The sequence below is a fragment of the Camponotus vicinus genome, unplaced genomic scaffold (assembly GCF_025532165.1).
Source record: "Camponotus vicinus isolate PSW18456_S1 unplaced genomic scaffold, iyCamVici1.0 SCAF_4, whole genome shotgun sequence".
In the NCBI taxonomy this organism is placed as follows: Eukaryota; Metazoa; Arthropoda; class Insecta; order Hymenoptera; family Formicidae; genus Camponotus; species Camponotus vicinus.
This window is the reverse complement of record NW_028141976.1, coordinates 3,427,926-3,454,071: the sequence shown is the minus strand read 5'-3', so window position 1 is coordinate 3,454,071 and position 26,146 is coordinate 3,427,926. Positions and strand designations below refer to the sequence as shown.

The window sequence follows — 26,146 nt, the reverse complement described above, 5'->3', positions numbered from 1 at the left end:
ACTGCGTCTTCTTTTATATTTCAATTGAGAAAAAGTCATCTTTATGGCCGTCTGTCGAGATTTCTCTCCGCGCATATGTATCAGCGTAAACGATGAGACGATCCTGGCTCTGACCGAATGGCCGCACCGTCATGGAGGTGACCGACTCGATCGCCGGCGAGTGACGTCCGGTGTCAAAATGTGAGTGACACTCGCGCGGTTTCGAAGCAGTCGCGACGAGTATCATACTCCTGCTTCCATCTCCCCGAGGGTCGAGAAGAGGAGGCATCCGGCGATAATCCGCGCGAAAGCTCGGGATCAATGGCGGTCGCGGCGAGTTCCTTCGACGCCTGGCTCAGCAAGAAGCTGCAGGCCCTCAATACGGACGAGGGTGTCTTCGGTACGTACATCAAGGGCATCCTCGAGAGCGACGAGCCCGAGGACGAGAAGACCGAGGCGCTCGAGAGCATACTCGCGGGCATAACGGTGAGTGGATATTACGCCGATGATTTGCAGGTTAGAATGCGCGCGGTCGCATCGTCCAGCCGGTCGAAAATAGACGCGAGGTCATTCCGAAAGTACGCGTTTTTGGCTCGCACCCGCACCTCTCCAGCAATCTTGATTCGCGCGCGCGTATTTTACGATTCATCCAGTTCGCGGGATGTCCTTTATTAGAAAAATGGACGCTCATTGGAGAGAGCAAGAGATAGCGATAAAAATAAAAATTGCAGAGATTGATGCAATACATGGATCTTTAAGAAAATGTTGCGATTTATTTTTTCTAACTTTCAAACTTGTGGCTCTTTTCTTTCTCAGATACTTTAAGAATATATTGCTGCTTTTAGATGTTTATGTAAGATTGCGCAATGCCTCTTGCAATATAGAGGTTTTGTTTTTACAGGAGGATAGTATCAGCAAACATGTAGCGGAAATCTTGAGTGCGTGGGCAGAGTGCTTGCCAGCTAAAGATATGGCCACGGCACTTGCACCAACGGAGGATGTCGATGTCAGATTGGCCAAGATGTTGGAATCGCAGAGTCTGCCTACGACAACTCAAAAGAGTTACACAGAGGAAGAAAAACGAATACGGGAAGCTATATTAGCGCAATACAGTCAAATGTCTGATGAAGATAATAGCGAAGGCGATGGAGAAGAGGATGGAGCAAGTGGCGGAGACTGTGGAATTGAAAAGAATTTAAATGCAGCCACTATTGTACAGCAAGAGAGAGAAAAAAGAGAAAAGGCCAAGCTTGAAAGTCAGAAAAAGAAAGAGAAAGATAAAGAAGACAGGTAAAATGATAATTACAGCGTTGACTCTTGTAAATATGTGCATGTGTCTATTAAAGATATATCGTTAAAATTTTAAATATTTTTTTCATATTTTTCAGAGAAAAGCAAAAGCAATTGAAAGAAGAGAAAAAAGAGAAAAGGAAAACCCAAAAAGGAGAAAGACGAAGGTAGCATCGAAACAAAAATAATGCAAAATTTACCTCAAAATTATCGAATACATATATGGCGCTGTATTCGTATACCTCTATCCTTATTGTCGTGCATGCAACGATCTCCGACAGTTATTTAAACCAGTCAATCATCTTATATTTTCGTTAGAACGATATGTGTGTAGTATCTGTGTTGGTAGAAGAGGAATTGTAGACTCAATACGAACACAAAAGAATATCTTTTACGATATAATGTTGGATCATCCTGTGCCTTCTGTCTAACACATCGTCCCCTTCTTTGAAAGGTTAGTTACTTATACTCACCCTTTTTTTACTCTTTAAATAATTTTATAATTTGTATTCAGAACTCTATGCTATATATAATATTGTTGCTATTAAAATTTAATAATCACCATTAAATTAAAAGCAACACAACTCATGTTTACTCGACAACAGATCTGAATACAAATGTAATTTTCATCTCTTGATACGCTTAGCGCATTGCGTTCTATCTTATACGAATTATGTATTTAATACGAATATGTTAAATAAACTATTTAAATCGCTGATGGCACTTAATATTGAATACTCTATAGAATATGCATCTAGTATTTTCGATTCTACGTACATTCAAAATTCTCTGCAATAGGGAATGTGAAAGTCCTCTATAAGGAATATAATCGCGGGAATATTCGCAAGACGTGCATCTCGTTGCGTTTGTGTATATATTTTTTTATTAGTATATATTTACACACAAGATGATATACCGAGTCGAAACTGAGTCATCTTGGTATTTGAATTAATAATGAAAGACAAACGCAGTAAGATAAAAACAAACAAACAAATGATACAAAAGATGATGATGCTTCAGTATCGTATCATTACATACATATTATACTAATGTCAATTATAATAATCATTTATTATTTAGCAATTCTCTCTCGTTTGCTATAGTTAAGTGTGGGCAAAAATTGACGAACTCGCACTTATACGTTTATAACAAGACATTCGCAGTTGAACGCCAAATTACAAATCACTATGAACCCTTCGCTCCCATTTATCAGAGTAGTTTCTCTTCTCTCCCTTCCTCCCCTCTTCCCTTAGATAATTCTATTTTCGCGTACCGAGATCTCTTCCGCCTCTACGGGCAGAAACGCAGAGTAATTTTCGTCGCGCGCCGGCATCTAATAATCTAAACAATCCTTCGTCACACGATATCAATTTTGAAATCGTCTCACGCATCGACGAGAGCTTCACAAACGAGAAACGTTCTCGTTCGTACAATTTAGCTCGCGCATCTATCATCTAATAAAAACTTACTAGCGTGTAAATCTAACGTAAACTCGTAACTCTATGATTGTCCTACTGGAGGATGATCTACGAGGCCGTCGCGACAATGACTCTCCGCGATGAACATCATTCGGGATCTTCTTATCGGACGCATTATCCGTCACGGGAAGGGGAAAAGAGTTTACGCACGCACGCATTATACTATTTTAATTCGATAGCGTCTAATCGCGTCGTTAAAACTCGTTAATTAGTTACACACTGACCTAACGGATACACGCCGCGTGGAGCATCCCTTTACTCAACTCTGAGAGAATGCTTTATCTCTCTCTTCTCTTTCACATAACTTTCTTTTTCCTTTCATCATATTTTAGCGAGATGTGTGTACGTTCGGAGCACGTTCGTTATATCCTGGACTAGAAAAAGCGACTGTCTCTTTTTTCCGTCCGCGTCATGTGGAAAAAATCATCCTGAAATATGACAATACGATTATTCCTTTGCAAATGACGGATTGACCAGATGCAAAGTCGAGCAACTTTCAGTCAACGAACACGAATTTTCGCGGATTACCTCCGATTCGCTGTCTCTCGGATGGTATCGACACATGTTTTGCCTTTTTCGTCCTTCTCCCCCTTTTTCCTTTTTTTTTTTTAATATAATATTTTTTGTTCTAATCCCGATTTCGCTAAGATCGCTTAACTTCAATTACAGCTTATATTGACTCTTTGTCTCTTCCAGGAGATAAAGATTTGGTTATGTCCAAGTTAATCGATACTGGACAAAAATAAGAACATTAGCGTGTTTTTCGTTCTACTTTAAACATATTTCTTTTATGTTTCTTTAGGCGCGACACATGCGTATCAAGTGTATAGGTCGGTATGTGTAATGATACATCTTACGCAGATTACACAACGTTTCTTTTATACACATACGTATATAATTTGATCCCGCTGTATACAACAGTGAACACAACTAAAAACTTAAAACTGTACAATTGAACAATATTTTGGGGGGAGAGTCCGTAGATGACAAATTCGCGTGTTTTCTTCGAACGCGTCTTTTATCATATTTTATCATTTATGTATTTTAGACCTAACTTGTTTCGCTTTTGCATGATTTTTTTTCACGTGCACAATGGTATATATTTATATAATAGATATATGCATAATTGCGTGTCACACACACATTCTCTCTCTCTATCTCTATCTCTCTCTCTCTCTCCCTCTCCCTCTCCGACATTCGTTTCTGCTGAATTCCGGAGACGAATCTCCAATGTAGACACGCACGCACGCACGCATCGTCGTCACAGTTTTATTTTATACCCAATTTGATACACATCTCGAACTCTATAGAAATCGCCGCCTCATAGACGCTCGTCAATTCTTTTTTTCTTTCTCTTTTTCTTTTTACCTGGAGTAATCGAACAAAGTGCTCGCCCGAGATTTCGTGATGGTCGACGCGATTACTCGAGAGCGATTACTACAAACCCGCACAAATCGTGTGTATAATACGTAATATTATATATAATATATATGTATATATGCGCTACTACTTCGTCAGTCGTTCGTTCGGGCAGATTCGCCATACGAATTATATTTATATACGTAATTCTTAATGTAATCTCCGCTCGTCTTTATTGGCCATTCGCCGATGATGTCGCGCGATACCACTATGATTGGTACGATATTAGTTGTCCTAAAGTTCTCGGGCTAAATGGACTTTGCGTGACAAGTCCGACTTATTCGTTTCGATTTATTAGCGTGAGACGTTCGAAAACTTACCGCGAATGAAACGCTTCGTAAAAGGAACTGAACGAGTTCGCTCTAAATTGAAATAAAAATGAAGCGATATCGATTTGCGGAACGAATTATTAGGAACAATTTCGCTTGTTTCGTTTATTAGCAATATAAAATAATGATTCGTTTCAGTCTCTTGCGCGTGATTTACGAATATCGATGTATTCACGTGTCTCTGCTTTAAGCATAACCATTTTTGGCCGCAATAACATATAAAACGCGTGACAATTTAATAGAATCTTCGATCGCTATCGTACGATACAATGAAACTTTTTAGGAATTAATCGAGAGAAGCATGAAAAAACAAAAATTGAATCGTTCCGAGATGAAAGCTCGAAACCAGCAAACGGTGGAATGACGCGTCTCACGTTTCTAATCATAACGATATCATTATTACGAGTTTGAAAATCTTGCATTCACTTTGTGAGACTTTAGAATGGGTACGGGCACATCGAACAATTACCACGTCTAAAAAGTAGCCTAACATTACGATACTCTATACAATATAATTTTTTCGTCAAATCCTCTGCATATCGCGAAATGCTCGTGATTTTGAAGGGACGCGTCAAATCACAAATGGCTAATCAATGCCGAAAAGCTACGCGTAATATGTAAATAAGTAGTAAAGCGCGAAAGCGGCGGAGAGGCGTCTCGCGGGATCGCGTTAATCAATTTTTTTAATTGATTCCGATGCAATAAAATGCGTGTTACAATATCGCGCCGACGATTAATGACAACAGAAGAGCGTTGTAGGAAATTATTGAAAAATTCTCGGCCTCTTTTTTTTTTTTACCAAGTATATATATTTTATAAAGCGAACTAGCTATGCTGTTCCTGGGATTTAAAAGACGCGTAATAAAATCTGTACATGCCTACGCGTATGTAAGTAATATTAACTCTGCCATTATCGACGATAACCTCGTTATTCGTATGCAGCTATATCTTTGCGGTAATAGTAGCGATATAGCGATTATTACAGATATAATAAGAAAATAATGATTAATAGTAAATTGAAATTATTATATTAGCGATCGTTACTTCTTAATATCAGAGAGATCTAAGTAAGACAGTGGTAGTTTAATATCACAATAAGACTACTCAGGCCTCGTTAAACTGGGGCATGCTTCACGTATTAATGTTACTCCTCGCCTTGACGCTTCGTTATTAATCGCGACCCTGTGTTGGCGACACAGGTCGACTCACAGATCTTCGGCGCGACCGTAATTCGATGGTGATCCCGACGTTTTTATTGCAACGTCGGACAAATCGTTGTGTCGACATTGTTTCGCTTCTCTACGCGCATCGTCGCGACGATACATCGATGATGTATGTATGCATTCCTTACATTCGTATTTAAAGTATATTATGCATTAATAATATACTTTGCCTTTACTTGCGTGAGTTTTTTTTACCATCGACGTTTGCAAATTCGCGGGTTCGCCGACAGTAAGGCAAACTATACATTCTGTGAATATTCTTTATAATTTTTTTTATACCTATGGCCGAGATTTTATCACCCATCATACATTTTATACGTTCGCGCGAGATAAATATCCGAATCAGCTAAATATGATGGTCCGTGTTGAAACGTAACCGGTACATATAAACAATGCCGGTACCCTTGCTGCGAGCAGCAAAATTTACGTTGTTTGCGAGTAACTATGATAATGCGCGCGCGAATTTGTTACGCTTACCTGAGTGACATCGTCCCAGTATCCCCGAAAACGCGCGAATTGATCGCTATATTGCTCGTTATTCGGCATGCCCGCGCGCTCTTTTTCTATCGTCAGATCGTCATTTTGGCCTCATAGCTCGATACATGCCGAGACTAGCGACTCTACGTGTCTAGCCCGTTTGGCATCGGGGGACTCTAATGTCAGAAATCGGCCAGCCAGTTCTACATGCGCCGTCTGTTTAATCGCGCTTGCTCTTGATATACGTTAAACAACATCTATATGTCGCAAGAGCGAGGCTGCTAAGCCCATCAGTACGCGAATAGCACGTTTAGAAGTGGCTGGCGCAAACCCGACTTCACAATATCGGCGGCAGGAACGTGCCTGAGTCATCGAGATTCGGATCCAGACTCGCGACGATATCACCGGTCGACGCATGCCTCGATGTCGCCGTCTGCGTGCTGCTTGCCAGGGCGTGACTGCTCGCGCTGCCATTCAACTTGCTCTTTACCATTAAGCCACCGCCATTGTCGGTGCCGTCGGTGCCGGTCGAGACCTTTTGAACATATTTACGACCCTTGTAAAGCCGGTACATCGTGTACGGCGGATCTTCCATCGTCGTTGCTCGTTGCCGTGGCGCGCTGACAGTCACACTCACTGTCTGTGGCGCATGCGCAGATTCCCGCGACGTCTCGACGCTCGTCGTCGTCGTGTTCCCGCTCGCGTTTACCGTCGACGAAGCTATCGCCGAGGAAGAGGAGCTCACATGCGAAGAAGACGACGAAGTCAGCCACTCGTGACGCATCGCCTCGTCGGGGGTCATGCGTTTCTTTGGATCCCACCTTATGATATCAAAAATGGCACCGTTTACAATAATGTCCGAGAATGGAAAATTTATCAAATTAAAAAGAAAATTTATTTCCAGCGATTGAAACGAAAATTTTAAAGATAAAATTTTAAAATAGATTTCAATCATAATTCTAAATTCGATTTCATCCATGTATTCTGATGTAATACATGCCAAAACACGTATTGTAGAAAACTTACTCGAGGCATCTGCTAACAAAGTTTACGAACAGCATGTCGGAGCACCGAAGGGCCATTGAGAGGTTCTTGCTACCTGCCCATCTCTTTTTGCCTTTGCTATTTGTCACGCATCGCGGACTTCCTTTCTGATCTGTAATAATTTTAGAGTCGATTCTTTGAATATGTTACGCCGCACACGCCCACTTCTATCTTTAGGAGCGCTCCAAGCCATTGTACTTGTTAGCGCCGCGAGTAAAAACTTACCAAAGAAGAGCCTGCGACGAGTCGCATGACTGATAATGTGCTCCGGTGGCAGACCGAGGACTTCCATGATACAAGCGAGCTGCTCTATCTCATCTTCGCCCGGAAACAGCGGGTATCCCGTATACAGCTCGGCCAAGATACAGCCCAAGCTCCACATATCGATCGGCGTGCCGTAGGGAAGACCAAGAATCACTTCTGGACTCCTGTAAAACCTCGACTGTATATACGTGTAGACGCGCTGATGACTATAACAAGAGGAACCGAAATCGATGACTTTGATCGAGCTACTACCCCGTTGTTTCAGCAGCACATTCTCCTATAACAATAACAGACAACACGTTTGACAAATAAAATTCGAATGCAAAGATGATATGCGTATATGCAATACGCGTGTACTTACCGGTTTTAAATCGCAGTGAATAATGTTTTCTCGGTAGAGCAGTCTCAGACAACTAATTAACGAGTTGGCAAAACGGCGGATTAGGCTCAGACTGAATCCTTGATAATTATTCTTTTTGATTAGCTCGTACAGATTCAAGCTGCAACGAAGAGAGACGACGATTTTATTTTATTCATCCGGTTTTAACAAACTCATGCGCACGGACTCGAATCCGCGTTATCTCGCTTACGATCGCTCACCTCATTAGTTCGAAACTGATGCACAGGTGATTCCTGAAGTAAAAATATTCTAGCATGTGTATCACATTATGTTGAGAATTTGACTCCAGATCCTTCTTCCTGAGATGTTCCAAGATCCTCACCTCGATAAGAGCCTGATGATGAAATCTCTTTTTGTTCCTGCAAGGACAATGAAAGCCGCATGCTGTTTAGATAAAGAAATTACGCGGCATTCAAAGAGCGATAAATGCCGGATGTACTATCGACACTCGTTCATTACGCGGATTTGTTCTTGGATCATAACTCGAAGTGAGTCATAGCTCGCGAGATGACTGTACTTGCGTTTCCGCGTACCTGATAATCTTGATAGCGATGTGCTGTCCCGTTTTATGATCCAATGCTCGAATCACCTGACCGAAGCTTCCCTTGCCAATCACCTCCAAAATCTCATATCTGAAAATCATGTGCATACAAGCTTCCAATTACTTACGCACGTGAGAAAATAGAGTAATAAAGTAATATAACGTGCAAAAGTAAAAGATTAAAAAAAAACATCCACGATACAAGCGCATTTACTCGACGCATGTACTATTGTGCGCAAGAAAACTCATTCTTGCGTGAATGCTCCTATTTTTTCTTTTTTTGCAATCCTTCGCATATATTTGGGTGTGAATTTATGTCAGTTCTCAACCGCAATTTCTCCGCGAGAGTAATGACGAAATTACAAGAACACGCGCAATTGCAAGATTTTAGATTACGCTTCAGATCCAGCGAGATCTCGCCAGACAAACGGCGACAACGATTAAAGAAGAGAGGAAGAAAAATCACGCGCCAAGACTCTCCGTGAAAGATAAAGGCTCACCTGTAGGAGATGTGATCATGCAGGACCTTGTTGTAACTGCCATTCTCGTCGTCGTAGCCTCCGTTCTGGGAAGAGACCTCTTCGCCGTGAATTTTGTGGGCCGTCAGACCCAGATACCAGATCTCCGAGTACTTTTCAATTTCGGCGCGTTCGAATTCTGTCAGTCTGGAGCCGTAATACTTCACCGCATCCTGGGGTGTCATTGGTAATCTCCCGGCTATTTTTTTCGAAAGAATCATGTATTAAATAGCTGTGTATTTCAGGAGTTTGCGCGAGTTATACAAGTTTGTACAACAGTAACTTGCAAAAATTTTTTTTAAATATAAACTTTTAGAATAATGCCGGCACATTTATTGTGTTTTCTTTAATGAATCTCAATTACAGAAAACTTTTCTTTGTAAAAAATTTTATAAATGTGTATTTTTATTAAGCTGTATATAGAGATATATCTATTCGTTGCGGAAGATAAATTGAAAATTACCTCTTTGAGGAATATGAATAATCTCTAATTAATGGACTCTACGGAGAACTTTTTTAATTTTTATTAAATCTTGTTAATATATTTCCATGAAACTATAAGAAAGAGAGATGTTTTTGTTCATTCAAAATATTGAGAACCGTCTTTCCTCCGAGAAATGTGAATAATATCCTTGTATAAGCCATAATTCTTACATGTGTAATTTGCGTCACCGTTATAACACTTTGCATTTTCAAATATCCGCATCTTAAATATTCGTTCGATCAACGACGCGAATTTAAATGACAGCGCGTTTCCCACTTGCGCCATATAAGGTTTCGCGATTCTCATGTAATCATAGCGTTCTCACGTACCGTATACTTCGGGAGAAGTAGCGCTGATGGGTTCGTGCAGCGGCATATTATGAATGTTGTTGCTCGTGTTGTTGGAGTTGTTGGCATTGTTGTTGTCCGATTTATCCACCCGCGTCGGCTTGGTGTTGAAGAAAGACGGTAATTTCTGAAACAAACGGAAAAATTTCGCCCTTTTACATAAAAGCCTGTCAAAATCGCACGTGTTATGAAAATTTGTTACGTCGACCCGGACTCGTAAAGTCGCAGATTTATTTACCCACGTGTGTTTTGCCGCGACATGTTTTATAATCAACGAGTTTCTCAAGGGAATAGAGGCCCGACCTTATTCGCCGTAATTCTGACATTAAATATCACGTTGATGATAAGAGTAGACGGATCGTTAATCTCGCGAATTTCATTCTGAAACCGAGACGCAAAATCGATCCATTACATTCGTGCAAAGACATTTAACATTGGAATTTCAAATGATAGAAGAAACATTGAATGAGAAATTTTTATCTAACAAGAACCGTCTTCAAATTTACGAGAAAGTCCGACATCCGGTATATTATAATATATCAATGTACCGACCATAATTTCTCAAAGTACCTTCCGTTCGTTTCTCCGCACCGCAATTTTATCGACATGAGAAAATAACACCGCAATTATCCCGCGTTCAATTTTCGCGTTAAAATTGCCCGAATCGCTTTTGTGGCGGCGACGATCGAAGCTTTTTTTCTCGATGTGAAAGTGGTGCGACGCGGTATAATCTCTTAAAGAAAGTAGAACACGACACACAGAGTGCGAAACGTGCATCGGCGTGCGCGATATACGTGTATATGCTGACCCCCGATTTAACAACAAGTTTAACGACACCGAGGAAGAGAGTGACCCGAACAATTATTTCTTCGCCGCGAGAAAGAGCCAAAGTTGTAAACGTCGGCGAAGCGACGCCTTTCCGCACCAAGGGCAGTCACCGGTCGCGAATGCATCTCGAATGACAATCAGCCTTCGCTGTTGTTCCCGGTTCCTGCGCCAGGGTCTCCGCTCCTTCATTGGATTTCCTCGCGCGTCTTTCCGTCGATGTTAAATATTTATATGATCGATCTCGGATGCCTGTTGTCGATAGCGAGCACATCCGGCGCCAGGAAATATATTTATGGAAAATATCTCTTGGCGTATAAGTCTATAGGAGGAACGTAAACCTTATATATACAATGACCAAACGATAAATTATCGCGATGTACTTGATGTCTTTTAGCGTAAACAGACAGATCAAATATTCCAGAGGCTCTTTCATATAATATGTTTAGCGGATATTTCATTCCATTTCTCTTTAGCTATTGAATCTACGCGTAATAAAAAAAAATATCGAGAAAAGCGAGAGATGATGAATTTTTATTTATCTATAAAAGAGAATATTTATATGTGTGGAAATTTCCGCAGCGTTTAAATGCCTTGCCGGAGCAGACACCTTGCAAGGTGGATACCACGCTCACCTCGCCCCAGATGTAGTACTGTTAGCGATATTTATGCACGACATTTATGAGAAAATATCGAAATAACGACTGCACTCTGAATACTCAATTACTCCGCATAATGTTGCGCGCGTCGTTGATGTTTACCTTCGCGAATGTATAATTTTTCACATATGAAATATACCGAAGTACGAAGCCCATGTTGAACACGCATTCGATATCATCATGATTACTCTATCTCAATTAATCTCGATCACTCTAGATAGACCTCTTCGCGAAAGCGTTTGATTTATGTGAAGGCGCGCGTAATGACAAGGAACGAACGCGATTTGGCGTCAATTGATCAGGCCTGACGGCAATTAAGGCCAGACTGTTGGCATAAATTCTCATTAAAGGGTCGCCAGACGGTTCACGAATGCTCTCACGCGTCCTTGTTGTCTTCTAGTTTTACGTCTACGCGATTGCATTGACCATCGATTCGATCCTAAATTGTGTAAATATAGCACATTGTTACGCGACCTTTACGACGCTCGATCTAACGTTACGTTATACGTGATGCACGTGATTTGCATTTCGTAAAAATTGTACGCGCGGTAAAGGAAACTTTGGCATTAAAAATTCAGATCTGAAAATGAATCGACGGCCGCGGCTCTCTCTTCTGACCTGGCGTAATGAAAAATTATTATCAGCCATCCGTTGCGTGGCTCGGACCGGCGATACGCGGATGAGTTTCATGCGGAGGGAGATCGCGGCATAAATAATAAAAAGTCGCGAGTGAATAACCGTGCAGTCCGGAGGCCGCTCGTATAAATTGTAATCTTACATTTACCGCGCCCCCCTTTCCTTCTCTCTCTCTCTCTCTTTCTTTTTCTCTCTTTCTCCTCTCGCTGTGCCTGATCGATCGCAGCTGAGAGGCTACTTCGTCGAGCGACAGAGGCTTCTCGCTGCCAAGCCTCGATGCAGCGAGTCGGGCGCGCTTAACGCACGCATAAATAACACGCACGAATCGTGCCGCCAAGATTCACGTAATGACCCTCGGAGATACGCCAACGTTGAGAGCGCAGGCAGAGGAGAGAAGCAGCCTTGCACAATAATGTAACATTGTTCCGCGGCCTGGCTCGAAAATAGATATATGGCCGCGTCTCGCTCCACAGTTTTCAGGAGAGCGGGACCAGCTAAATGCGCGGTAAAGGGGAGAGAAATTTATCCAAGGACGCGAGAGCGAGCGCGGCCAATAACCGTGTATTTCCATCTACCGATCGCGGATAGACATCGTGCACAATAATTCCCCACATCTCTCCCTGTGTTATGTATGCGGTTTACCTTGTGACATCTCCCGGTCTCGCGGCCGCCTTTCTAATGCTACGCGTTCGCCAACGCAAAACTGCAGCTGCTCCCCGCGATTACATATAAAGCGTGCGATCCAACGAGTACCTACACGCGATACTCGGATACGTGGGACTCTCGCGGAGAAGCACGTGGGCGGTTGGTATCTCGGTACATGTATACATATCTATCGGAAGCACGACGGTGGAAACGTCACTTGGCCACGTGCGTGGTGCGCAACGCACAAGAGAGGAGAGCTCATTAACCCCGCGTACAACTGGAGCGCGGAGCCGCGTGTTTGTTAAGTGAGCGCCTTGAAAGCGATTTAAACGCGTTGCGGATGTACAATGACAGCGCAATAGCGCGTTTTCACCGCACGCTCGGACGCTAATTGTGCATGGGATGCGTACAACAAGTGCGTACTTTCTCTTGCGAATTTTCCGAATTTTCTTCGAGAAGCGCCTCTATGAACAAACTACTCGAATTATTAAAAAATTAAAAATTTGCGACGCAAATGAAACTAGAAATATAAACGGATAAATTCTTGTCTCTTCTGGTTAATGTCAAGTATAGGTTTTAACCGAATCCTACTATGATATCACATATCGCATACAATGTACACAGTGGCGAGTTAGATAAACAGGAATTTCACGTGGAAACTGTTAGATACGCGTATCAACGTATCTCATCCACCCACGAATCGTGCGTTTGTAAAAGCGTTAGCTGTGTACTTTGTTTCATTCACTAAATAACTCACGGGCAAATACTCATGGTAGGTAAAAGCGATGCGATGCGATTCGAAATCATTTGCGTACGAGAGAAATCCCGTTGAATTCGTTTGGTATTCGCGTTGGAATGTAATAGTTCAACGAAATACAACACACAATACAAAATAACTCTCATTCAATTATCATTTCCAAAGAGGCACGTGCCGCGAGCAAAACTATGCCTTCTCTCTCTTTTTCTCCCTTTCTTTCTCTCTCGCACTTGCCGAATACAGCTCATTAAAACTTTCGAGCCGCAAGCGATTCGCTCAAATAAGTCAACGTCCAGTTGACGCCGCGTATTCGGAATCCCTAGTGGGGCAAATTCATATCAATTAATTCCAATTACACCAAGTCAAGATGGATCAGCCAAAGAGATCACCATTTATGTTTTCACTATCGAAAGTATCACGCACGGTCCGAGATATTTTATAGATACATTTTTATAATTTATGTATATATATTCTATAAATTTTGTTTATTTTATAGAAAATTTCATTCTAAAAACAAATTTTGCAAAAAGTAGAAATATTTTATTTCAAAATTTGTTTATAATTCAGAAAGAATTTTTTTTTAATTAAAAACATTTTATATATATATGTATAAATTTTACTTTGTACGAGTTGTAACGTAAATTCCGATTGTAACTTAATGTAATTTATTTTCAAAAAGAAAAAGATTTTACTTTCTGATGCAAAATCTTATAGCGGATAATCAAATCGCGGTGAGTGCAATTTTATGAAAGTTTCTCCGCAATGTTCGTTATCGAGATTAGCTCTACAAGCAACCATTTGAGCTATTCTTTAGTCGTAAATTAGAAAGTGTTTTTATTACAAATATGTATACGATCTTTTGGAGTGAGAGTAGTGAAACTGTTGCCAGTAAACGTTATAAATCCCCGACTAACCCGTAAGTTAACTTAATTTCGTGTAACTATTAATAGAATCATGTATGCGTAACTTCCTCACTATGGGCTATTTAAACAGGTGCGACTCGTGGCTACGATTTGGCGCGGCATCCAGTTGCTAAGATTTATCGTTCACAAAAATTCTAACACTTTGTCTAGCAATATTGGCGACCGATTATAATATCAAGAAAATAATAAGCATTATTTAAACATTCCAATATTTGGACAGCGATCACTCTGTTTGAGCTGCCAAGGCAAATCGAGCATCCCGTAAACATCGTTAAAAATATCCCGGATTAAATCGCGTTTCCGCATTTCGGTGCATTAACGAATATTTATTAAGAGAAACTATATTTGCGTAAACGATATAAAATTCTCTTTTTTCTCTGCCTCAGCAAAATGAAAAAAAAAACTAAAATAACGGTTCTCTACGTTTGATGTGGAACATAATCCAAACAACGAACAAAAAAGTTACTCTCTTTGAAGAGTTAACGCGCACTTCCGCGTTCGTGATTAAACTAAAGTCGAATACGGTAAAGCGCAATCCCCGGATTTACCGTTAGTATTTTAATTAACGAAATCCGTCATATGCATTATTTCTAATAAGCCTAATGCATCGACCTCCCCCGGCGCGATTACTGATTACACGGAGGATTTATTAACCATCGCGTACCGCGAAACTGCCGGTTCTATTAAAATACGCGAAATAGAAAAAAACCGCAGCGTATTCTCCTCGTTAGATAGGTCAGATATCTGAACTTTTGAAAATTATCCCGCTTTGATCTCTTCTACGCCACATATATCCGCATACCTTGTTATACCTTTAATATATTTAATCTCTCGATTTCACGTTGAAATATGATTAAATCACTAATCACGGTTAAACCGTACTAATCGCCACTTTGCACCGAGTGTTACATATGTGCAGCAACACGATTCCATCGAATCAGCGAAAGCGAATACAATTCCGACTCTCGTTTAAAAGTGCCATTCGTGCTTTTCTCTTTCTGCAATTTCTCCTCTTCGCTCAATCACGCGCGGTTCCGTCTTAAATGCGTTCACAGCCCCGGGGAAGATATCCCCCTAACGCTATCATTTTATTATTGACACACTTAGTAAACCGACTCGCGGACTCGACTTGTCGTTATGACTAGCGGACTTGGATCGAAAGTTACAACGCACCTACGCGTGTTGCAGGTTGCACATCCTGGCTGTTATTGCGTAAGAGTTACACATAACCGATCGCTTCCTTTCCGCGGAGCAAAAGGAGCGCGAAGGCGACTAACCGGTATTTTCATCAACCAACCGCGCGTACGCGTGCGTGCATGCGTTCTAGGTAAATTTCATAATTATGTAACGGAGCCGGCGCGATAAAAGCGTAGGATGTGGATTTCTCTCTAGGATTACACAGAGATTACACGACCACTCGATCGTTTCAACCGCGATCGATTGTGGTATTAGCGTGATACCGAAGCTGCTAATAATCAACGATTCGTGAAACGAAAGTCTTGTAATTTCACGGCTTTTCAAAGTCCCATTTCATGTAGGAAATGATTGCAAGCGAATTGCTACATATGTACGCTATCGTACAGTTGCGTAACGCTTCTGGATATCGCTTGTAGTATTTCGATGAAGACGGATTTCTAGGAAAATGTTTTTATCTCTTATGCGCTCTTTCTCTCGTGGCCAATTCTGTGCTCGATATAAATTATTCGTTTACGTGGAAAAATATGTATAACAATCGATAAGACTCTAATTATTATCGTTAAGATGACGTGTTCGTTATCAAAAATTATAGCTGTCAAGCACGTATAATGATTTGTTTGAGATATATTTATAGACTTGTACTGATTAGGAAAGAGAAAACTGCGCATACGAAGCACGAAATGAATGTCAAACGTCCAAATAATGCATGTGACGCGCGAGCGAAACATATTGAATAGTCATAAACTAAAAGCGACGCTGAATGACAATCGTGCTTTCCAAACACGGTAGATTAATAAAAGCCGCTTTGTACCAAATGCAGTTGCAGATCCATATTAGCTGCATATATTATTAATTTACACGCGTTTTGTGAAATAAATCATGATCACGCAAGTGGATTATGCGATTTTAATGTAGGTCTCGAGCAAATTCTCTCAACCAAATTTTTCGGTTTCATCCGAAGATAAACAGTATGATTTATTTATAGGGAACTGACATGAATACGTCAAGTTCTATCTACGAGAATCGCAACAAAAGCGCACTTTACAAAGTGCGCGAGAGATGGAAAAGGAATAGAGCAGAAAATATAGCCTCGACGCGTAATATATATATTTACGCGGCTTAACTTTATTTATTTATACACGACGCTGCATTTGAAGCGATTCTACGGACGGGGCGAGATCAGATTCCGGGCAGGTCGATTACGCGTTTATGGATGAAGACTGGCAATTTCTCCGGGAAACTAACAATGGGGAAATCTATGATCGATCCCGACTGATCGACGCGTAGTATCTTTCTCTCTCGCGAAACTGACCTCAAATAAAACCTGCTAGAAAACATCTCGCGCGAGGCACCGCTTCTTTTTACGCGCACTCTCGGCGCGTTTCGAATAATAAACTGGTTTTGGAGTTCCGGCTCTCCGTCCTTCTTCGTCCAGTCGAGCTGGACGAGCCGAGGGTCGCGCGAGAGCGCCTTAATAAGGCAACGAAACCTTTGCGTACGTACATGGCAACGACTAGACGAAGCGATCGTCTCCATTTCCCGCATTGAACAACCATTCCATCTTGATCATTTATAAAAAAATTGTAGGAAATAAAAATATCTTTAAATCACACAAACATTGAAACCGGATTGATATAATCTCGATGAGCTTAAAAATCTCGATACAATAAATGATGAAAAAGAATTAATCTGTAGGAGATATTTTTTAAAAATACATAATTTCATACACGAGATTTTCTAAATTATATCCTGCGTTTCTTCCCATGTACCTCAGTCTCATTTGAAAGATTTAGCCGCATGAACGATTCGTTGGCGAGGAACAACGGGCCCTCCGGTCGGAATGCTCGCGGAACTCGAGATGGAGGTCTTTATTACGATTTTTCCCGTGAGCTTCACCCGCGGACAATGGAAACTGGAAAGACAATCGAGCGTCAAGCCCGTAGAAGCCTTTCATTGCTTAACAACTTGTGCGTATTGAAATTCAATCGCGCACCGTGCAGCATCGGGGATGCCTTTGTCCTTCGCGTCGTAGGCCGAGGCGACACAATTTCCGCCTAGGAGCAGGAATTCCATCGAACGTTGAATTCCCGTTGCCTCGTCTTGGCTGTCTTCGATGGTGCAAACGACCGGGGAGCAATTATTTCGTTGGGATTTATCGGTTGTCGTTGCTCCGACACCAAAGTTCACCTCGTAAAATCCCGCGTTTCAAGCTCGTTGCGAATTTCTCGTCCGATATTTATTTTATTCGTAATTTTAAAGAAATTTCATGCGATACGAAAAGTATTTCTTTTTTAGAAAATAAGATGTCTCTTGATTGGTAATAATTTCAATAATTAATAACAAAATGATGAGACAAAAAACGCGATACTTTATAAAATTACTACAAGTGTCACTCGAGATAATAATTGACCACCACAGTAAAAAGTACACATTACACGTCGAAAGATAAATGCACTTTTCATAGATTATGTACTCTTTGGATGACTAGTATTTTTTTCACATCGACCTCGAAAAACTTGGGCGCAACCGGATGCGGCTGCGATCTCGCCCAGGGAAAAGTCACACGCGGCCTTCTTGTACACGTGAGCCTGTCACGTGTTCTCGGGGCGCACACGTGGTGCGTTTTTCAGCCAGAGTGTCACACCGGTTGTGTTGACATATTATCGAACACGCGTATATATATGTGGTGCACATGCACGCGACTATCGGCGACATGATCCGAGACGAGCTCTTGTTCTCTCGGCGCCCTTCTGCGAGGAACGGTGTGGTTTATGTGAGAGCACGAGAACGTGTGGCACAGCTGCGAGAGGTTCACGAACTGCCAGCACCCAAAATTCTAACCGCGAAAAAAAGGATACGAGCTATCAGTTTCCATCACGCGCCGACGTCTCTCAAATATATTCCTCTTCTTTAAAACACCTGCTATTTATGGCCTTTTACGTTCTTACGGAGGCTCTTCCTTGGGAAATTCTTTACGTTGGCCAATATCCAGCTGGGAAAGTGTTGATTTACGAGAGATAGGAATCTTCTTGCGTAGATATTCCATTTACATCTTTGCACCATACAAGCTATTATTATTACAAGTGATTTGTTTTATAAATATTTTGAATTTTTACAGATAATTTTTCTCAAAGAACGAGGCGTTTATAAAATCAATGCTTGATATTAATCTCGCATAGATTATAATAATTATCTAACACTTATCTCGACAGTTCTATACGACATTGACAGTGTATTAATAAGTCCCGGTTAATTAAATCAATTAGTCAAAGATAAAAGGTTGATTTACGATCGCGCGATGATACATTTATGTAACGCGATCACAAACAATGACTCGCCCGTATCTGTAAAGAATATAGAGCCAAGGCTGGTTGCCTTGACACACAACGGAACGCTCACCTCAGAAACCGGAAAACGCTAATCGCTCGGTCTTAACGATGCGTTTTGCAACGGCATCTTGAAGAGCAACGTTAAAACGGCAACTATTGCGACAATTATTTTATTCATTAAACGTAACAGCATAAAGTGTACACGTCGGGGAAACGCGTTAATGAACGACCAGTTAATTTCAGAGGAAACGAACCTACTTTACCCACTTCTCATCCTACGAAACACAATGCTGATTGCTGCTACGTGACAAAGTTGATTCGAAACGGCTTTTAGACAAGTAAAAAAAATACAATAATTTTACGCGAATATCCTTTGACATATACGCGGAAGAAAAAACGAAGGATAATCTTGCGTAACGCATTACTGCAATGTGAAAAAAATCACGCGCCGAGAGAGGTCTAGAATTCCAGGTGTGTCAGGTGCAGTAATGGATACACCTCCGTCGTACGTAATTCTCGCACGAGTCGCATTAGAAACATGCGATATAAACCACGCCGATGTAAAAAGACGACGCGCGTTCTCGAGTCTTAGAATTCCAGCGACCAGCTGTTCCATAATGATCGCCCGCAGACGTTTTCGAAAGGTTTCGCATATTTCGGATGCATTTTACGAGGAGGAAGGGGAGAGACGCGAATCTCTCGCGTGCGCATCGCGAGTCGTAATAATCGTCCGTTTCAAGGAGAAGTTTATCCTAAGGAAGGCTAACGTTGCGTGTTTCTCGATACAACTCGTAGATTTATAAATTGATAAGTCATTCTCACAAAGCGCGATCTCTCCAAAGGATACGTGTATCGAATGAACAAAATTAAGCGAGGCATTTAGCGACGAGTATCACACAGACGGCGATCGATCGATTATTCCACCCAATGTTATCGATTGACGACGCATTCTCGAGGGATCGCAATTTCCGTCGCAAAGATGTGTGTCACGTAAATAAGACTATATAATATCGGCTGGCGTGCTTTCGAGCGTAACTAACCGGTATTTAAACCCGTCTTTATCGCGCGATTTATTATAGGTTTCTCTCGTTACCGAGTTAGATTACCGTAGACGAGTTATTAACCGAAAACTCCATCGTTAGTCGTCGTGCCCGGTATCGGCCTCATCGGTTTTGCCGTTCTAAAATAAAGACGTGGCGTTTATTGGGAATCTTATCGGATAAGCGAAAATTTGAACGAGTCAATACTGAATGGAGCAGCAGTAAATCGCGTTGTAAATCGTGCAGGGTCACGTTTCGAATCGCAAAGTGCATCGGGAGATTCATTTCTGCAACTTTGCGAGTCTCCATTCTCACGGCATGTAACGGTAACAAGATATTTTTCCCCTCAAACGAGTGCGTTCCTTATTATTAAATCGGCGCAGCGAAATTCTGCGTGTCTATTACTATTCAAATACAATCGATTAACTCGAATGGATTAATGACGCTGTGCATTTATGAAGGAAGAGGCACGCGAGAAGACCTTGAAATTCCAAGCGTGTTACCACGCGACTTATACACGCGTGTCTCAAGGTTTTTTATCGAGCTCCGAACACGAGAGAGAAGCACTCCAACGATATGCGTGTGCCGTGTGTTACGCACGATTCGACGGAAGTCACGTGACGCACGCTCGCACGGCCCACCGGAAGCGACAGACGGATCGACAGACAAACGCCCGCAGTCCATTATGTAAGAGAAAGAAACGCGCCGGCCTCCACGGGCAGTTTAATGGCGACCCTGACTTATTATCGGTCTTTAACGATCGGCAATCGGCGGCGAATCGTCAGAACAGTTCCATTAACCCTCCGTGATCCCTTGGACGCTAACGGGACACGCGTGATCCGAGCGTTTCTTCTGGATAACGTGGAACGATATTAATCCCGGCCGGCGGCTACTCCTCGCCTTTCTTGCAACGTTTTTCTCCTTCTCCGATACCGAGAATAGGCACGATAGCGCCTATCGCGCATGCTGTATCCGCGATAAGCGATAATTATACTTTGAAGACGCGAGTTATTGTTTTTCTGTACGCTCGGTCGGACGTAGTTTCATAAATCTGTAAAGTTGCCGTTTTGATTTATCGATTAATTAAAATCCTCTACCGATTTTATGGTTCCCAATAGGTAAAAAAATCGCTCCAGAAAATAAAAATCGTTTCAGTGGAACAGTGCGTTAATGCAATCAATTGTGGAAAGTCACACACGCGGTTTACGTGCACGCAACCGCGTGAAAAGAAATCGCATCTCTTGTCGTTTTTCCATGAGAAACATCTCACGGTGTCTAGAAATTGGGATATAAAAATGACAAGGAGAAAAAATATATAATGATATCTGATGAATATACAAAATTTCTTATCGCTGCGTAACTTTACATCTTAATTAAAAGTATTAAAATCGAGAGATAGTATTCTATTTTATTAAAAAAAAAATTAACAAAACATTTAAAACGATATAATATAAAAAAATTAATTTTCCCGATTTAAAAAAACCACACGCGTTCAACTCTTTCAGATATTGTACACGTATGCGTGGGTGCCATAGTGACAGCCTATTTTGGATTCAATTCGTACCAGGTATACAATTTCGCTGATAGACGAAACCGGTTATTTTGTCGCGACCGCTAGGAACGAACGACGAAGCTACTGGCACAGTTCATCGTCCTTTTGTCGCCAACTCGAATGCCCTCGTCAGCAACCTTACCGGTGAACGAGCGCGATGCGTGTTTAGCGTCTACACATCGGCGCTCCCGATAACGCATCGCCGCCTGGTATCCTTCTCTCGGTGGTCTTATAATTGAACCGGCTAATGAATATTTATACCTTAGCCCGATTATACGGCCGCGTGTTCGCACGTTGCTGATAGTTGCGCGTGTTGATCGTGCATCATTAGAAATTTAAACGTCGTGTATTAGCCACGGCCTGTCTTCGTTGTACGCGAACTGGATTTTGTAGCTCGAAGCGATGGAGAGAGAGAATAAGAGAAGGCAATTACAAACATGAGCTCTGTCTCGTGTGAATTACGGGAAAGCTCCTCCTCGGTTGCCCGACAGTTCCTACTTTATGCTTACTCTCTTCAAAATAAATTGTTTTTTCGTGGATATAAATATCTCTTGCGCGATATCTCTTTCTCTCTCTCTTTTATCTTATACGTGTGATATTATTAATTCAAATTTCGTATTTTATTTTCTTTACTTTAGGATACACAATTGTTTTCTTAATACTTTCTTTGACACTTAATATTTCCAATTACTAGACTTTCGAAAGAATCCAAGTTCAACTTGCTCCAACTCGAAATTAAACCAATAATACGTCAAAGTTGTAACTCTAGGTCAAAGTCGATATAACCCAGCGACGTTTCATTAACGTCGCTTTCCCGAATCGAACAATAGCCGTTGATAGTATTGACGATATACAGTTTCTCATTGTCATTTTCACCCACACCGATTTACCGATTCGCGTACGCGCAATCACGAAACGCACAACGGCAAGCTTATAATCGAACGGATATCTCCATTAGCATAGTCATAACCACCCGAGACCCACATATGCATGGAGTCAAAGTGCGTATGGAGATAACGGTACATCGGTAGGCGCGTGTGTGTTTGCGGCCGAGAGGAGAAACGCCTGTGTGAGCTATGCGTTTCCGCATGGCCGGTGAGATCCGACGAAGCAACCGATACCCGGCTAATCAGACAGCCATTTGTACAGCCGCGTTTCAATCGCGCTGGAAAGCGCGAGATTTTACATCGACGCAAAGTCTCGTGTAGTAAACATCGTGCGACTACATTTACTACCAGGTACAGGATTCAATCGATTTTAGAATCGAGTTGAAATACAAAACTGTATCGGAAACTTTCATAAAATCTCACTTATTCAGGAGAAGACGTCAAGAGAAAATAATAAGTATATTCGTAAAAAATTTAGTACTTTTGAAATAACGGAATAATAATTTCAAGAGAGAATAAATCGCTGCGGCAGAACTCTGGAAATCTCGTTGCCCCTTTCTCGCTTAACGTGACAATTGAATATATTTTCCATCGCGGTAAATCGTTTCGTAGAAAGCAAAGATATATTTCATGCCCACTGGCTACGCGCGAGAGGATCGCGAGTGAGTTATAATGAACATTGACGGCGGCCGCCGATTGTTTGCGGTGTCATGAAGGCGTCGCATTGTCTCTTGCTTAACAAGCGCGAGTACGATTATCAAATACGGCGTCGTGTCTCAATTCTTGCTTGATTGCGAATCTTTACATGTATTTCGTCGTCGGTCATTCATCGCGCGTGAGAAAATTATAGCACGAAGACGAGAATATTATATTAACAATAGGATGTACAAGCGTCACGTGTTATGCAACAACGGTTTAGAAAGAAAAGGATAAGTCGGTTCTCTCTCAAAGAATATGGATGTCCCGCTTCAAGTCGCGTTTAAAGCGTGCGACTGCAATTCCGTCAAAAAATATATATACCTCGTTGTTTAATAAAATTATTACAAGTATTAAAATCGAAATAATAATAAAATAAAATCAAACAGCTGATAATCAATTCCCTAAGGAAACCTACAATTATGTCGATCCCCTCAATGTCAATATCGACGACCTTACATCTCGATGAAGATGACTTGGGGGAGACACGTTGCGTTCCTCTCCCGTAAGGCTAGGCTGAAAAACGCATTTGTGGTCGTTAGCTCGGTTGCTAATCTCGGCATTGTGTTACTTTTGTCACCAGGATCGTTAGCCCGTAGGGTAGTCCGCAGGTAGCGTATTTATGTTATCGCGAAATCCGAGATACAATGCGAGGCGATCGGGTTACAACGCGCCTTGTGCGTAACGCTTGTGTCGAGGCTTCTTATGGTCGCGTGACGTTCGTGCGTACTTTGGCGGCGTGTTATTGTTGCAAACGCAACTGTGACTCTATTAACGTACGTACTGAATCCTTGATGCGCATTCAAATGCAGTCAAATCGCAAACAATCGACCGTCGTCTCCTACGTCAGAGCGCATATCGCCTAATGCGCTCGGCGAATTTAATTAGCGAAAGGAGCAGCCACCTGTGTTTCCAGTTACTGCAACTTTGATGTCGCCCGAAATCTCACAAATATCTCGTTGGCTGCAAATGCAATTTCGCAGTTTTCCACACGAAATTATTAAGCGAAAAAAGTAAACATTTACGAAAAACAATAAAATAGCAAAATGAAAAATACATCAATAATTAATTATCACATAAAAACGACTTAAAACTAGGTGAATTATATATTTTTTTGCTCTATTCCTAGTCATATATAAGTCACAATGTCTTGTCCCAGTTTTAGCTGTCTCAAAGTGCTTAACAAAAATCTACAAAAAATTATTTTGTATATTTCTTGTGACATTTGTAAAAAAAATAATCATGTGCAAAAGCTACAAAATAAATTGTACATATTTTTTTAATGATTAAAATATTGTATTGTTAAAATATCGATAGGATCAAAATGATTTATATGTGACCTTTAAGAGCTAATAATGAAAATATGCAAAGTGCGCGAGATGGAAAATTCTCTCTCGAAATTAAATTAATAATTTCGCGAATTGTTCACAGCGTAGAAAAAAAACTCATCAATATTCAGCTACGATTCAGCATTCGACATTTAGCTTTGATTATTCAAACTGTAATGAATATAAAAGCGAATTAGCATGCGAAATTTATTTTCATATATACATATTATCGCGAATACAGTAGAGATAGACATAACGGAGTCTCCATACGTAATCGGACACTGTAATCATGATTAGAGCAATGGGTAATGCAACGATACATGTCAACGAGGTATACAGATACGTGTTAACGAGGAATCATTGATGTACAAACTTTATATCGAAGCAAATTGCGTATAATTACATAACATACGATTCGAACATTTCTTTGCATTTCTATAATACACTCTCTTTTTTTTTTGTTTCAGGATTTTAAAAAGTACAATACAAATATATACGAAATATATGAGAAATTTCTTTTAGCATGTTTAAATTAAATTGTTCACATGCATAAATAAAATTAAATTCGTTTAAGTTTCCCGTTAATAACATTTCATTTCTTTCTTACACAAACTACATAATCCAATCAAAACAGAATGATTTATATAAATTTGAATTGCTTCGAGTGATTGTGATAACCACGGCATGTCTCTCATCTCGCGTAAAATCTCCCGAGACAAGTAAATCTACCCAACGAGTTACGTATAAATTATCACGAATATCATAGCATCCTTACATAAGTCCTTATATTATGCAAGATATTTGATATTAATTAGATTACACATCGTACAGACATCGTATAGATATTAGATATTTATTAGTGATTTCTTTCTGTAATATCGAACATGAAGACGTTGCGAAAACTAATTTTGTAAAAAATAGAGAGCCTATAGACGAGTATTTATAAAAAATTAGAAATTAATTTAGAAAATAATTGCAAATTATGAAATTAAATAACCAAAAATTATAAATTTAAAAATTTTTAATCTAAAATTAGAGTAGAAAGGAACCATCTTCTTTCCGATTAGTCAGTCTATAGCATTCCGAATATACATTACGAGTAGCATGGCTTTATCTTTGTTACGCCATGCCGATGATGTCTCGAACAGACGTGAGTCACGTCTCGTTCCGGAAAGGGCACCGGTCTCTGTACGAGCCATTTATGCCGAAGACACCCTCCAGGTTCGCTCAAAGAAGAGCTTTTATAATTGACCTATCCTTGTAAAGACCACAACGATCAATATCTAATCTATTATGTATATAAATATATTCGGACTGTTGTTACTATTGAGAACGCGGATGCAATCACTATTATTATTCGGCTTATGATATTATAATAAAGGCTATATCGTCAAAACATTGACATAAATGGAAATAATTCCCATGTAATTTTGATATATCGTGACTAAGAAAAGATTATTAGAGAAAATTAGAGAGAATCAATGAAGGGAAAAGATGCATAATAATTACTTGCAACGACGAACGGAGCGTGTTAATCGCCGCCTCGGGCTTTGGCTGACTAATAAACGCTTTCGTTTTGCAAAATGACAGCAACCGAAGGAGTCGAGCGTTGGCTTTCGCGCCCGTCACGGTTGCACAAACGCTGTACAACAATTAGCTACAAATCTCGCGCCGGACTTTCTAAATTCACGTATGAATTAGTCCGAGAGCTCGATAAATCGCGGCGTAATACACTCGTATCGAGTAAAAGTAACGGTGAATCATGCCTGTGTATTTACACGCATCTATCTATCTCTTCGAGAAATGCAGATAGACACAAAGCTATGATCATAAACCGCGAGGTAAAAAGTTCTTTTCTCGCATACGTGTTTTTGTGTGT

General features: G+C 40.8%; 2 protein-coding genes across 11 annotated transcripts in view; one reads left to right on the top strand and one right to left on the bottom strand.

Moving 5' to 3' along the window:
- The first annotated feature begins 6 nt into the window (after positions 1-6).
- LOC145971247 (coiled-coil domain-containing protein 43) overlaps positions 7-26,146 on the top strand; it is a 60,420-nt gene continuing 34,280 nt past the window's right edge. For 6 of the 7 annotated variants that reach the window (XR_014438818.1, XR_014438817.1, XR_014438815.1 and 3 more), the window contains exons 1-3: positions 7-465; positions 881-1,269; positions 1,368-1,723. Coding sequence is in view for 1 of the 7 variants with exons in the window: in XM_083098722.1 (XP_082954848.1) it covers positions 301-465; positions 881-1,269; positions 1,368-1,440 (627 nt within the window). In the remaining 6 variants the exon portion in view is untranslated. Of the gene's footprint in view, positions 466-880; positions 1,270-1,367; positions 1,986-26,146 lie in introns of those variants that run through there. The other variant, XM_083098722.1, reaches the window with a different exon arrangement.
- Positions 2,135-26,146, bottom strand: part of LOC145971238 (uncharacterized) — a 140,286-nt gene continuing 116,274 nt past the window's right edge. For all 4 annotated transcript variants that reach the window (XM_083098701.1, XM_083098698.1, XM_083098700.1 and 1 more), the window contains 8 exons: positions 9,776-9,920; positions 8,945-9,161; positions 8,437-8,535; positions 8,104-8,262; positions 7,865-8,003; positions 7,465-7,780; positions 7,222-7,351; positions 2,135-7,016 (listed from right to left, as the gene is read on the bottom strand). In XM_083098701.1, coding sequence (XP_082954827.1) covers positions 6,533-7,016; positions 7,222-7,351; positions 7,465-7,780; positions 7,865-8,003; positions 8,104-8,262; positions 8,437-8,535; positions 8,945-9,161; positions 9,776-9,920 — 1,689 coding nt within the window. In that variant the 3' untranslated portion in view covers positions 2,135-6,532. The remainder of the gene's footprint in view (positions 7,017-7,221; positions 7,352-7,464; positions 7,781-7,864; positions 8,004-8,103; positions 8,263-8,436; positions 8,536-8,944; positions 9,162-9,775; positions 9,921-26,146) is intronic.